At 35.1% G+C, this 15,019-nt stretch overlaps 1 protein-coding gene across 4 annotated transcripts in view; it reads left to right on the forward strand.

Moving 5' to 3' along the window:
* The first annotated feature begins 825 nt into the window (after positions 1–825).
* Positions 826–15,019, forward strand: part of cnksr1 (connector enhancer of kinase suppressor of Ras 1) — a 94,177-nt gene continuing 79,983 nt past the window's right edge. For all 4 annotated transcript variants that reach the window (XM_087780601.1, XM_087780599.1, XM_087780600.1 and 1 more), the window contains exons 1-4: positions 826–989; positions 2,968–3,125; positions 6,895–7,097; positions 7,343–7,427. In XM_087780601.1, coding sequence (XP_087636727.1) covers positions 938–989; positions 2,968–3,125; positions 6,895–7,097; positions 7,343–7,427 — 498 coding nt within the window. In that variant the 5' untranslated portion in view covers positions 826–937. The remainder of the gene's footprint in view (positions 990–2,967; positions 3,126–6,894; positions 7,098–7,342; positions 7,428–15,019) is intronic.

The raw sequence follows: 15,019 nt of genomic DNA on the forward strand, positions 1-15,019 counted from the left end.
TTTCTTGTGTTGAACTGAGACTTAAAGGATTATCGTGAGTCTGTGAAGAATCTTTTTGTTCCTCGAAGCCTCGTGACGACAGAAAATAAACTTTCAAACAAAAACAATCGTTTGTTCTCATCGTCGCCTGAAAATAAAACAATTATGTCACGTTTTAAAGATGATTAGATTTAAAAAATCAGTTTTTTCTGTCGACTATTGTATTATTTAAAAAAATAAACTCGACATTACTGATGTAAAATACATGTACAGAACTATGTTATACAAATGTTTTTAATATGTGGTTTAATAATAACATGTTAATAATATAATATCTAATAATAAATCATCGTAATTAAGCTAAAATGTATCTTTAGTTTGTTTCACATCATGATTCAAACACAACGAAGAGAATAAACTCACAAATAGTTGTTTAATAATATATTTATACACAACATAATGAATATTTATTTGTTCACGTAAGGATTTAAATTAATAACGACTTTAAATGTGGTTTTAAAAACATGTTTTTATTTTCCAAAAACTTAACAAACATGTAACAAACATGTAACAAACATGTAAATAATAAACAAAATAAAGACAATATTGTTAAAAAAAAAGTTCATGATCTGTTTAATCATTTTATTAAAAATATAAATGAACGTTGAAAAATACACAGTAATAATAAAACTTCTTCAGAACCTTGAGTTTGTTGACAGTAAACAACAATAATAATAATAACAATAATAAGGACACAGTTATTACGCTGTTGTTAGCCTCGAGATCGCGGGCGCGCGCGCGCGCGCAGGTGAGGGGGGAGGGGTCAGTGCTGACAGGTAGAGGGGCTCGCTGCTCACCTGTACCTGGGAAAAGGAGTGGCGCCGCTCGTCACCTTCAGACTCGGAACCAGGATCGTGTTTTCCTGCGCAGAGGAAGAGGATCCGCGCCGCCGGGAGTCATGGAGTCGATCACGTCCTGGAGCGAGCAGCGCGTGTGCGAGTGGCTGCGAGGTGAGAACCTGGAGATCCTGGAGATCCTGGAGATCCTTGAGATCCACTGGATCCTCGGGATCTGAGGCAGGAACGAGGAAGTCAACTCCTGATCCCGGGCCCTGAACGCAACACCTTGTTTTTGACGTGCTGCGTTCACGGCCCGTGAGCACTTTAGTCACTTGAAGCGACTTTTAGGTGAAATAATAACATTAAGTGACGAACATACGTCACGACACGAGCGTCAGGTGAGCGTTGAACGAGTGACGTCATGGCGGGAAAACATTCTCCGGAAACTTTAGTTTGAAAGATTTATTTACGAGTAAAGTTTTTATTTCACTGTAAACACAAGGAAACTAGTTTAATCCTCGAGACTCTGGGTTAGTTAGTGAGTGAGTGAGTGAGTGAGTGAGTGAGTGAGTGAGTTAGTTAGTTAGTTTAACTAACCGCTGCGAACATGTTGTTTACATGTGTCAAGACATGTTGAATCAAAGTTGATTTAAAAAACTGCGATGTTTTACTTTAATGAAGTAATAAATAATCTACATGTTATTATTGATAAACTTAGTGTAAGAATATAAAGTGATTAAAACAACGAGATGTGAATTATTTTAACGAGATTTAAAGAGATAATAAAGTATTTAAAGTGTAAGAACTAACACGTGCAAATACATTAAAGTACACAATAGTTGCAGTGAGTACTTGATGTAAAAATATAGACATTTACTTTAAATCATTTCTCATCTTTAAATATATAATGTAATGTGATATAATATATATAATGTAATATAATGTAATTTAATGTAATGTAATATAATCTAATATATATAATATAATATAATATAATATAATAAACTATATATATAATATAATGTAATGTAATGTAATATTATATATATATATATATATATATATATATATATATACAGTATATATAATATATAATATAATATAATATAATATAATATAATATATATATAATATAATGTAATGTAATGTACTATAATATATATATATATATATATATATATATATAATATACTGTAATATAATATAATATAATATAATATAATATAATGTAATGCAATATAATGTAATATAATATAATATAATATAATATAATATAATATAATATAATATAATATAATATAATATAATATAATGTAATATAATGTAATATAATATAATGTAATATAATATAATATAATATAATGTAATATAATATAATGTAATATAATGTAATATAATGTAATATAATATAATGTAATATAATGTAATATAATATAATATAATATAATATAATATAATATAATATAATATAATGTAATATAATATAATATAATATAATGTAATATAATATAATGTAATATGATGTAATATAATGTAATATAATATAATGTAATATAATGTAATATAATGTAATATAATGTAATATAATATAATATAATATAATATATTATAATGTAATGTAATATAATGTAATATAATATAATATAATATAATATATTATAATGTAATATAATATAATATAATATAATATAATATAATATAATATAATGTAATATAATGTAATATAATATAATATAATATAATATAATGTAATATAATGTAATATAATGTAATATAATATAATATAATATAATATATTATAATGTAATGTAATATAATGTAATATAATATAATATAATATAATATATTATAATGTAATATAATATAATATAATATAATATAATATAATATAATATAATATAATGTAATATAATGTAATATAATATAATATAATATAATATAATGTAATATAATGTAATATAATGTAATATAATATAATATAATATAATATATTATAATGTAACACAATAAATGTTGAATTTCAAGAGGTGTGTAACTCTAGGTTTGTGTTGTTGTGATGAAAAGTGTGTTGAGGTTCAGTGAAGTTCCTGGTCCTGTCGGTGCACGTCTGTGTCGGCCTGAGGTTGCTGGTTCAACTCCGTGTGTTCAGGTCTGGAGGCTCCGCTGCAGAACTACGACGTCTCTGGCTGGTGTGTGTCTGGACTGGACCTGCTGCAGTTGACCTCGCATGACCTGGAGCGACTCGGGGTTCATAAGATCGGACATCAGGAGCTGATCCTGGAGGCTGTGGAGAAGCTGTGCTCGCTGGTCAGTGTGTGTGTGTGTGTGTGTGTGTGTGTGTGTGTGTGAGTGTGTGTGTGTGTGTTGTTGTGCTCGCTGGTCAGTGTGTGTGTGTTGTTGTGCTCGCTGGTCAGTGAGTGTTATTGTTGAGTTATTGTTTTTGTGTGTACTATTGTATTTTTGTGTGAGTTAGTGTGTGTTATTGTGTTTGTGTGTGTACATTTGTGTTTGAGTTATTGTTTGTTATTGTGTGTGTACATTTGTGTTTGAGTTATTGTTTGTTATTGTGTGTGTACATTTGTGTTTGAGTTATTGTGTGTTATTGTGTTTGTGTATGATTTAGTATGTGTTATTGTGTTTGTGTGTGTATGTGTTATTGTTTTTTTGTTTGGATGATTGTGTTTGTGTGTGAGTTAGTGTGTTTGTGTGTGTACTATTGTGTCTGTATGTGCGTTTGCATGTGCATGTGCATGTGTTTGTACAATTGTGTGTTTGTGTGTGTGTGTGCATATGTATGTGTATAGGAGTGTGCTTGTGTGTGTGTGTTTGCATTTGTGTATGTGCATGTGTGTATGTAGTGTGTGTCTGTCTGTGTTGGTGCCTGCATACATGTGTGTGTTTTGTCATTATGTCATGTGACTGTGTGTCTGCGTAAGTGTGTGCATATGCGTCTGTGTGTGTGTGTGTGTGAGTGTCCATGTTTGTGAGTGTGCGTACGCACGTGTGTGTGAGTGTCCATGTTTGTGAGTGTGCGTACGCACGTGTGTGTGAGTGTCCATGTTTGTGAGTGTGCGTACGCACGTGTGTGTGAGTGTCCATGTTTGTGAGTGTGCGTACGCACGTGTGTGTGAGTGTCCATGTGTGTTTTCCTAATGTCATGTGACTGGACGTGTGTGTCCTCAGTGTGTTGACTCTGTTGTTTGTGTAGCTCTGACTTCAGCTGCTCGTCAATCTTCAGTAAATCCAGACACGACGAGTCGAACAAGATCAATATTGAGATCCAGTCGATCCAAACATCCCAGAATAGTCGGATCAGAACAACCTTTGTGTCTCAGAAGAATGTTTTTCTTTCTTCGATCAAACGTGTGATTTTACTGAAGAGAATGAATTAGAGAAACGTAACCTTTTCTCCGGCTCTCCCGCGTCTCCCGCGCCCGTCAACACTGCAGTCATTGATGAGCCTCATCATCAGACTCTCACATGAATGTTGCGTCATCATCAACTCTCATGAGGCGCAGATGGTTCTTGGGCAGACGGACCAGAACCAGAACCAGAACCAGAACCAGAACCAGAACCAGAACCAGAACCAGAACCGTCACTGAGCCCAGTGTTGAATCCATGACCTTCATAATAATCTAGTGATATAAAAAGTTGTCTGTTCATCTCCAAGCGTGTTCACGGTCATGTGACTGAACTCTCGTGGTTTGATGTTTTATTTGACAGTTTCACGTCAGATTCTCTTGAGACTCGATCATAAAAACTTAAACGTTTGTTTAAAAATACAATTTGATTTTTTAAAGTTTGCTGTTTGTTCCTTTAAATTCAATCTGTTCAGATTTGAAACCATTTATTATTATTATTATTATTATTATTATTATTATTATTATTATTATTATTATTATTATTATTATTAATGTATGATAATTATTATTATTATTATTAATGTATGATAATTATTATTATTATTATTATTATTATTATTATTATTATTATTAATGTATGATAATTTTTATTATTATTATTATTATTATTAATGTATGAGAATTATGATTATTATTATTATTATTATTGTCATTAGTGTATTATTATTATTATTATGAATGTATGATAATTATTATTTTTATTATTATTATTATTGTTATTATTATTATTATTATGAATGTATGATTATTATTATTATTATTGTTATTATGAATGTATGATAATTATTATTATTATTATTAATGTATGATAATAATAATTATTATTATTATTATGAATGTATGATAATTATTATTATTATTATTAATGTATGATAATAATAATAATAATGATTATCATACATTCATAATAACAATAATAATAATAATTATCATACATTCATAATAACAATAATAATAATAATAATCATACATTCATAATAATAATAATAATAACAATAATAATAATAATAAAAATAATAATTATCATACATTCATAATAATAATAATAATACACTAATGACAATAATAATAATAATAATAATCATAATTCTCATACATTAATAATAATAATAATAATAATAATAATAATAAAAATTATCATACATTAATAATAATAATAATAATAATAATAATAATAATAATTATCATACATTAATAATAATAATAATAATTATCATACATTAATAATAATTAATGTATGATAATTATTATAGTTATAATTATTATTGTTATTCGTGTATTATTATTAATATTATTATTATTATGAATGTATGATAATTATTATTATTATTGTTATTATGAATGTATGATAATAATTATTATTATTATTATTATTATGAATGTATGATAATAATAATAATAATTATTATTATTATTATTATTAATGTATGATAATTATTATAGTTATAATTATTATTGTTATTCGTGTATTATTATTAATATTATTATTATTATGAATGTATGATAATTATTATTATTATTGTTGAACAACTTTTTTACATTTAAATTCTCGACGGTGGAAAAAAACACTTGATATGTTTCTTCATGAAATAATTATTTTAATGAATCAATTTAATTACACTGTAATTATGACTGAAGTTAATCGAAGCCTTCAAATCTCAACTGTATTATTCTGTCATTTATAGTTTTTAAAATTGTGAAATAACTAGTTTTTATTGATCATGTGACACATTTGACACAGTTTTAAATCTTATGAAAAACATGTTTTTATAATCATTTTAAATGTACTTTAGCAGCGTTTTCACCTCAGAGCAGAAACTAATGTCTAAAAAAATCTATATAAAATGAATTATTATAAAACTAATAAATAAAAAACAAATCAACAATAAATTAAATAAATATTTAAAAAGGTTATATAAAATGAATCAAAAAGAAATCAATAATAAACAAATCAGTTAAAAACAAATCTACAATATATCAATAACAAACAAAGTTATATAAAATAAATATAAATCAAATAAATCATTATAAAACAAATAAATAGTAAATAAAATAAATCATTATAAAACAAATAAATAGTAAATAATAAACAATTAAATAATAAATTAAATAAATAATAAATCAATCAACAATACATCAATAATAAACAAATCAATTAAAAACAAATCAACAATAAATTAAAAATAAATAAATAAATGGTAAATTAAATCAATAATACATTAAATCAACAATAAATAAATAATAAACAAATCAATCAAAAACAAATTAACAATAAATCAACAATAAATCAATAATAAATCAATAATAAAATAAATCAACAAAAAATCAATAATAAATTAAATCAACAATAAACTAATCAATAAAAATCAACAATAAATCAATAATAAATCAATGATAAATTAAATCAACAATAAATAATGAACACATCAATACAAATCAACAATAAATCAATAATAAAACAATAATAAATCAACAATAAATAAAACAATAATAAATCAACAATAAAACAATAATAAAACAATAATAAAACAATAAAAATCAACAATAAATCAATAATAAAACAATAATAAATCAACAATAAATAAATCAACAATAAATAAATCAATAATAAACTAATCAACAATAAACTGATCAATAATAATCCATGTTTGCAGACGTACGGCATGGGTGGCGAGAACTTGAAGGTTCTCACTGAGAAGCTCCGAGCCGTCGCTCATACGCTGCAGATGGGGATCCAGAGTCGCTGGCGCAGGAACAGCTACAACGGACGCAGCGCCACCAAGCTGCCCACCGCGGTACTGCAGGTGGTCGTGGAGCTGATCTCGTCGGCAAAAGGACTTTTCTCGCTGCTCAACAGGTTACCCTTACCTTACCTTACCTTACCTTACCTTACCTTACCTTACCTTTACCTTACCTTACCTTACCTTACTTTACCTTACCTTACCTTACCTACCTTACCTTACTTTACCTTACCTTACCTTACCTTACCTTTACCTTACCTTACCTTACCTTACCTTACCTTACTTTACCTTACCTTACCTTACCTACCTTACCTTACTTTACCTTACCTTACCTTACCTTACCTTACCTGATGTGCTGCAGGTATCAGTTCTCCAGGCTCAGCGGACAAACATCCAACAGCAACATCTTCAGCTTCTGCAGAGAACTGGGAGACATCGTGCACAAGGTCAGACATAAACATGACCTTTGACCCTTGAAGGTCGTGTTCGACTCAAATCACTCTTTAATGAAAACATTTGTTTCTCATCTTGATCTTTAATCAACGACTTCTTTTACTAAACAAACGTGTTTCAATGAAGCAGCACTGATGTAACGTTCAAGTGTTTCTTCTCTGAATCGTTCCTCTCGTACTCAGCACTGATGTAACGTTCAAGTGTTTCTTCTCTGAATCGTTCCTCTCGTACTCAGCACTAATGTAACGTTCAAGTTTTCTTCTCTGAATCGTTCCTCTCGTACTCAGCACTGATGTAACGTTCAAGTGTTTCTTCTCTGAATCGTTCCTCTCGTACTCAGCACTGATGTAACGTTCAAGTGTTTCTTCTTTGAATCGTTCCCCTCGTACTCAGCACTGATGTAACGTTCAAGTGTTTCTTCTCTGGATCGTTCCTCTCGTACTCAGCACTAATGTAACGTTCAAGTGTTTCTTCTCTGAATCGTTCCTCTCGTACTCAGCACTGATGTAACGTTCAAGTGTTTCTTCTCTGAATCGTTCCTCTCGTACTCAGCACTGATGTAACGTTCAAGTGTTTCTTCTCTGAATCGTTCCTCTCGTACTCAGCACTGATGTAACGTTCAAGTGTTTCTTCTCTGAATCGTTCCTCTCGTACTCAGCACTGATGTAACGTTCAAGTGTTTCTTCTTTGAATCGTTCCTCTCGTACTCAGCACTGATGTAACGTTCAAGTGTTTCTTCTCTGAATCGTTCCTCTCGTACTCAGCACTGATGTAACGTTCAAGTGTTTCTTCTCTGAATCGTTCCTCTCGTACTCAGCACTGATGTAACGTTCAAGTGTTTCTTCTCTGAATCGTTCCTCTCGTACTCAGCACTAATGTAACGTTCAAGTGTTTCTTCTCTGGATCGTTCCTCTCGTACTCAGCACTGATGTAACGTTCAAGTGTTTCTTCTCTGAATCGTTCCTCTCGTACTCAGCACTGATGTAACGTTCAAGTGTTTCTTCTCTGAATCGTTCCTCTCGTACTCAGCACTAATGTAACGTTCAAGTGTTTCTTCTCTGAATCGTTCCTCTCGTACTCAGCACTGATGTAACGTTCAAGTGTTTCTTCTCTGAATCGTTCCTCTCGTACTCAGCACTGATGTAACGTTCAAGTGTTTCTTCTCTGAATCGTTCCTCTCGTACTCAGCACTAATGTAACGTTCAAGTGTTTCTTCTCTGAATCGTTCCTCTCGTACTCAGCACTGATGTAACGTTCAAGTGTTTCTTCTCTGAATCGTTCCTCTCGTACTCAGCACTAATGTAACGTTCAAGTGTTTCTTCTTTGAATCGTTCCTCTCGTACTCAGCACTGATGTAACGTTCAAGTGTTTCTTCTCTGAATCGTTCCTCTCGTACTCAGCACTAATGTAACGTTCAAGTGTTTCTTCTCTGAATCGTTCCTCTCGTACTCAGCACTAATGTAACGTTCAAGTGTTTCTTCTCTGAATCGTTCCTCTCGTACTCAGCACTAATGTAACGTTCAAGTGTTTCTTCTTTGAATCGTTCCTCTCGTACTCAGCACTAATGTAACGTTCAAGTGTTTCTTCTCTGAATCGTTCCTCTCGTACTCAGCACTGATGTAACGTTCAAGTGTTTCTTCTCTGAATCGTTCCTCTCGTACTCAGCACTGATGTAACGTTCAAGTGTTTCTTCTTTGAATCGTTCCTCTCGTACTCAGCACTGATGTAACGTTCAAGTGTTTCTTCTCTGAATCGTTCCTCTCGTACTCAGCACTGATGTAACGTTCAAGTGTTTCTTCTCTGGATCGTTCCTCTCGTACTCAGCACTGATGTAACGTTCAAGTGTTTCTTCTCTGAATCGTTCCTCTCGTACTCAGCACTAATGTAACGTTCAAGTGTTTCTTCTCTGAATCGTTCCTCTCGTACTCAGCACTAATGTAACGTTCAAGTGTTTCTTCTCTGGATCGTTCCTCTCGTACTCAGCACTAATGTAACGTTCAAGTGTTTCTTCTCTGAATCGTTCCTCTCGTACTCAGCACTAATGTAACGTTCAAGTGTTTCTTCTCTGGATCGTTCCTCTCGTACTCAGCACTGATGTAACGTTCAAGTGTTTCTTCTCTGAATCGTTCCTCTCGTACTCAGCACTGATGTAACGTTCAAGTGTTTCTTCTTTGAATCGTTCCTCTCGTACTCAGCACTGATGTAACGTTCAAGTGTTTCTTCTCTGAATCGTTCCTCTCGTACTCAGCACTGATGTAACGTTCAAGTGTTTCTTCTCTGGATCGTTCCTCTCGTACTCAGCACTGATGTAACGTTCAAGTGTTTCTTCTCTGAATCGTTCCTCTCGTACTCAGCACTAATGTAACGTTCAAGTGTTTCTTCTCTGAATCGTTCCTCTCGTACTCAGCACTAATGTAACGTTCAAGTGTTTCTTCTCTGAATCGTTCCTCTCGTACTCAGCACTGATGTAACGTTCAAGTGTTTCTTCTCTGAATCGTTCCTCTCGTACTCAGCACTGATGTAACGTTCAAGTGTTTCTTCTCTGGATCGTTCCTCTCGTACTCAGCACTGATGTAACGTTCAAGTGTTTCTTCTCTGAATCGTTCCTCTCGTACTCAGCACTGATGTAACGTTCAAGTGTTTCTTCTCTGAATCGTTCCTCTCGTACTCAGCACTGATGTAACGTTCAAGTGTTTCTTCTTTGAATCGTTCCTCTCGTACTCAGCACTGATGTAACGTTCAAGTGTTTCTTCTCTGAATCGTTCCTCTCGTACTCAGCACTGATGTAACGTTCAAGTGTTTCTTCTCTGAATCGTTCCTCTCGTACTCAGCACTAATGTAACGTTCAAGTGTTTCTTCTCTGAATCGTTCCTCTCGTACTCAGCACTGATGTAACGTTCAAGTGTTTCTTCTTTGAATCGTTCCTCTCGTACTCAGCACTGATGTAACGTTCAAGTGTTTCTTCTCTGAATCGTTCCTCTCGTACTCAGCACTGATGTAACGTTCAAGTGTTTCTTCTCTGAATCGTTCCTCTCGTACTCAGCACTGATGTAACGTTCAAGTGTTTCTTCTCTGAATCGTTCCTCTCGTACTCAGCACTAATGTAACGTTCAAGTGTTTCTTCTCTGAATCGTTCCTCTCGTACTCAGCACTAATGTAACGTTCAAGTGTTTCTTCTCTGAATCGTTCCTCTCGTACTCAGCACTGATGTAACGTTCAAGTGTTTCTTCTCTGAATCGTTCCTCTCGTACTCAGCACTAATGTAACGTTCAAGTGTTTCTTCTCTGAATCGTTCCTCTCGTACTCAGCACTGATGTAACGTTCAAGTGTTTCTTCTCTGAATCGTTCCTCTCGTACTCAGCACTGATGTAACGTTCAAGTGTTTCTTCTCTGAATCGTTCCTCTCGTACTCAGCACTGATGTAACGTTCAAGTGTTTCTTCTCTGAATCGTTCCTCTCGTACTCAGCACTGATGTAACGTTCAAGTGTTTCTTCTCTGAATCGTTCCTCTCGTACTCAGCACTAATGTAACGTTCAAGTGTTTCTTCTCTGAATCGTTCCTCTCGTACTCAGCACTGATGTAACGTTCAAGTGTTTCTTCTCTGAATCGTTCCTCTCGTACTCAGCACTGATGTAACGTTCAAGTGTTTCTTCTCTGAATCGTTCCTCTCGTACTCAGCACTGATGTAACGTTCAAGTGTTTCTTCTCTGAATCGTTCCTCTCGTACTCAGCACTAATGTAACGTTCAAGTGTTTCTTCTCTGAATCGTTCCTCTCGTACTCAGCACTGATGTAACGTTCAAGTGTTTCTTCTCTGAATCGTTCCTCTCGTACTCAGCACTGATGTAACGTTCAAGTGTTTCTTCTCTGAATCGTTCCTCTCGTACTCAGCACTGATGTAACGTTCAAGTGTTTCTTCTCTGAATCGTTCCTCTCGTACTCAGCACTAATGTAACGTTCAAGTGTTTCTTCTCTGAATCGTTCCTCTCGTACTCAGCACTAATGTAACGTTCAAGTGTTTCTTCTCTGAATCGTTCCTCTCGTACTCAGCACTGATGTAACGTTCAAGTGTTTCTTCTCTGAATCGTTCCTCTCGTACTCAGCACTAATGTAACGTTCAAGTGTTTCTTCTCTGAATCGTTCCTCTCGTACTCAGCACTAATGTAACGTTCAAGTGTTTCTTCTCTGAATCGTTCCTCTCGTACTCAGCACTAATGTAACGTTCAAGTGTTTCTTCTCTGAATCGTTCCTCTCGTACTCAGCACTGATGTAACGTTCAAGTGTTTCTTCTCTGGATCGTTCCTCTCGTACTCAGCACTGATGTAACGTTCAAGTGTTTCTTCTCTGGATCGTTCCTCTCGTACTCAGCACTGATGTAACGTTCAAGTGTTTCTTCTCTGATCGTTCCTCTCGTACTCAGCACTGATGTAACGTTCAAGTGTTTCTTCTCTGAATCGTTCCTCTCGTACTCAGCACTGATGTAACGTTCAAGTGTTTCTTCTCTGGATCGTTCCTCTCGTACTCAGCACTGATGTAACGTTCAAGTGTTTCTTCTCTGGATCGTTCCTCTCGTACTCAGCACTGATGTAACGTTCAAGTGTTTCTTCTCTGAATCGTTCCTCTCGTACTCAGCACTGATGTAACGTTCAAGTGTTTCTTCTCTGAATCGTTCCTCTCGTACTCAGCACTGATGTAACGTTCAAGTGTTTCTTCTCTGAATCGTTCCTCTCGTACTCAGCACTAATGTAACGTTCAAGTGTTTCTTCTCTGAATCGTTCCTCTCGTACTCAGCACTGATGTAACGTTCAAGTGTTTCTTCTCTGAATCGTTCCTCTCGTACTCAGCACTGATGTAACGTTCAAGTGTTTCTTCTCTGAATCGTTCCTCTCGTACTCAGCACTGATGTAACGTTCAAGTGTTTCTTCTCTGAATCGTTCCTCTCGTACTCAGCACTGATGTAACGTTCAAGTGTTTCTTCTCTGAATCGTTCCTCTCGTACTCAGCACTGATGTAACGTTCAAGTGTTTCTTCTCTGAATCGTTCCTCTCGTACTCAGCACTGATGTAACGTTCAAGTGTTTCTTCTCTGAATCGTTCCTCTCGTACTCAGCACTAATGTAACGTTCAAGTGTTTCTTCTCTGAATCGTTCCTCTCGTACTCAGCACTGATGTAACGTTCAAGTGTTTCTTCTCTGAATCGTTCCTCTCGTACTCAGCACTGATGTAACGTTCAAGTGTTTCTTCTCTGAATCGTTCCTCTCGTACTCAGCACTGATGTAACGTTCAAGTGTTTCTTCTCTGAATCGTTCCTCTCGTACTCAGCACTGATGTAACGTTCAAGTGTTTCTTCTCTGAATCGTTCCTCTCGTACTCAGCACTGATGTAACGTTCAAGTGTTTCTTCTCTGAATCGTTCCTCTCGTACTCAGCACTGATGTAACGTTCAAGTGTTTCTTCTCTGAATCGTTCCTCTCGTACTCAGCACTAATGTAACGTTCAAGTGTTTCTTCTCTGAATCGTTCCTCTCGTACTCAGCACTGATGTAACGTTCAAGTGTTTCTTCTCTGAATCGTTCCTCTCGTACTCAGCACTGATGTAACGTTCAAGTGTTTCTTCTCTGAATCGTTCCTCTCGTACTCAGCACTGATGTAACGTTCAAGTGTTTCTTCTCTGAATCGTTCCTCTCGTACTCAGCACTGATGTAACGTTCAAGTGTTTCTTCTCTGAATCGTTCCTCTCGTACTCAGCACTGATGTAACGTTCAAGTGTTTCTTCTCTGAATCGTTCCTCTCGTACTCAGCACTGATGTAACGTTCAAGTGTTTCTTCTCTGAATCGTTCCTCTCGTACTCAGCACTGATGTAACGTTCAAGTGTTTCTTCTCTGAATCGTTCCTCTCGTACTCAGCACTGATGTAACGTTCAAGTGTTTCTTCTCTGAATCGTTCCTCTCGTACTCAGCACTGATGTAACGTTCAAGTGTTTCTTCTCTGAATCGTTCCTCTCGTACTCAGCACTGATGTAACGTTCAAGTGTTTCTTCTCTGAATCGTTCCTCTCGTACTCAGCACTGATGTAACGTTCAAGTGTTTCTTCTCTGAATCGTTCCTCTCGTACTCAGCACTGATGTAACGTTCAAGTGTTTCTTCTCTGAATCGTTCCTCTCGTACTCAGCACTAATGTAACGTTCAAGTGTTTCTTCTCTGAATCGTTCCTCTCGTACTCAGCACTGATGTAACGTTCAAGTGTTTCTTCTCTGAATCGTTCCTCTCGTACTCAGCACTGATGTAACGTTCAAGTGTTTCTTCTCTGAATCGTTCCTCTCGTACTCAGCACTGATGTAACGTTCAAGTGTTTCTTCTCTGAATCGTTCCTCTCGTACTCAGCACTGATGTAACGTTCAAGTGTTTCTTCTCTGAATCGTTCCTCTCGTACTCAGCACTGATGTAACGTTCAAGTGTTTCTTCTCTGAATCGTTCCTCTCGTACTCAGCACTAATGTAACGTTCAAGTGTTTCTTCTCTGGATCGTTCCTCTCGTACTCAGCACTGATGTAACGTTCAAGTGTTTCTTCTCTGGATCGTTCCTCTCGTACTCAGCACTGATGTAACGTTCAAGTGTTTCTTCTCTGAATCGTTCCTCTCGTACTCAGCACTGATGTAACGTTCAAGTGTTTCTTCTCTGAATCGTTCCTCTCGTACTCAGCACTGATGTAACGTTCAAGTGTTTCTTCTCTGGAATCGTTCCTCTCGTACTCAGCACTGATGTAACGTTCAAGTGTTTCTTCTCTGAATCGTTCCTCTCGTACTCAGCACTGATGTAACGTTCAAGTGTTTCTTCTCTGAATCGTTCCTCTCGTACTCAGCACTGATGTAACGTTCAAGTGTTTCTTCTCTGAATCGTTCCTCTCGTACTCAGCACTGATGTAACGTTCAAGTGTTTCTTCTCTGAATCGTTCCTCTCGTACTCAGCACTGATGTAACGTTCAAGTGTTTCTTCTCTGAATCGTTCCTCTCGTACTCAGCACTGATGTAACGTTCAAGTGTTTCTTCTCTGAATCGTTCCTCTCGTACTCAGCACTGATGTAACGTTCAAGTGTTTCTTCTCTGAATCGTTCCTCTCGTACTCAGCACTGATGTAACGTTCAAGTGTTTCTTCTCTGAATCGTTCCTCTCGTACTCAGCACTGATGTAACGTTCAAGTGTTTCTTCTCTGAATCGTTCCTCTCGTACTCAGCACTGATGTAACGTTCAAGTGTTTCTTCTCTGAATCGTTCCTCTCGTACTCAGCACTGATGTAACGTTCAAGTGTTTCTTCTCTGAATCGTTCCTCTCGTACTCAGCACTAATGTAACGTTCAAGTGTTTCTTCTCTGGATCGTTCCTCTCGTACTCAGCACTGATGTAACGTTCAAGTGTTTCTTCTCTGAATCGTTCCTCTCGTACTCAGCACTAATGTAACGTTCAAGTGTTTCTTCTCTGAATCGTTCCTCTCGTACTCAGCACTGATGTAACGTTCAAGTGTTTCTTCTCTGAATCGTTCCTCTCGTACTCAGCACTGATGTAACGTTCAAGTGTTTCTTCTCTGAATCG

The sequence above is a fragment of the Callionymus lyra genome, chromosome 18, assembly GCF_982586985.1.
Source record: "Callionymus lyra chromosome 18, fCalLyr1.hap1.1, whole genome shotgun sequence".
NCBI lineage: Eukaryota > Metazoa > Chordata > Actinopteri > Syngnathiformes > Callionymidae > Callionymus > Callionymus lyra.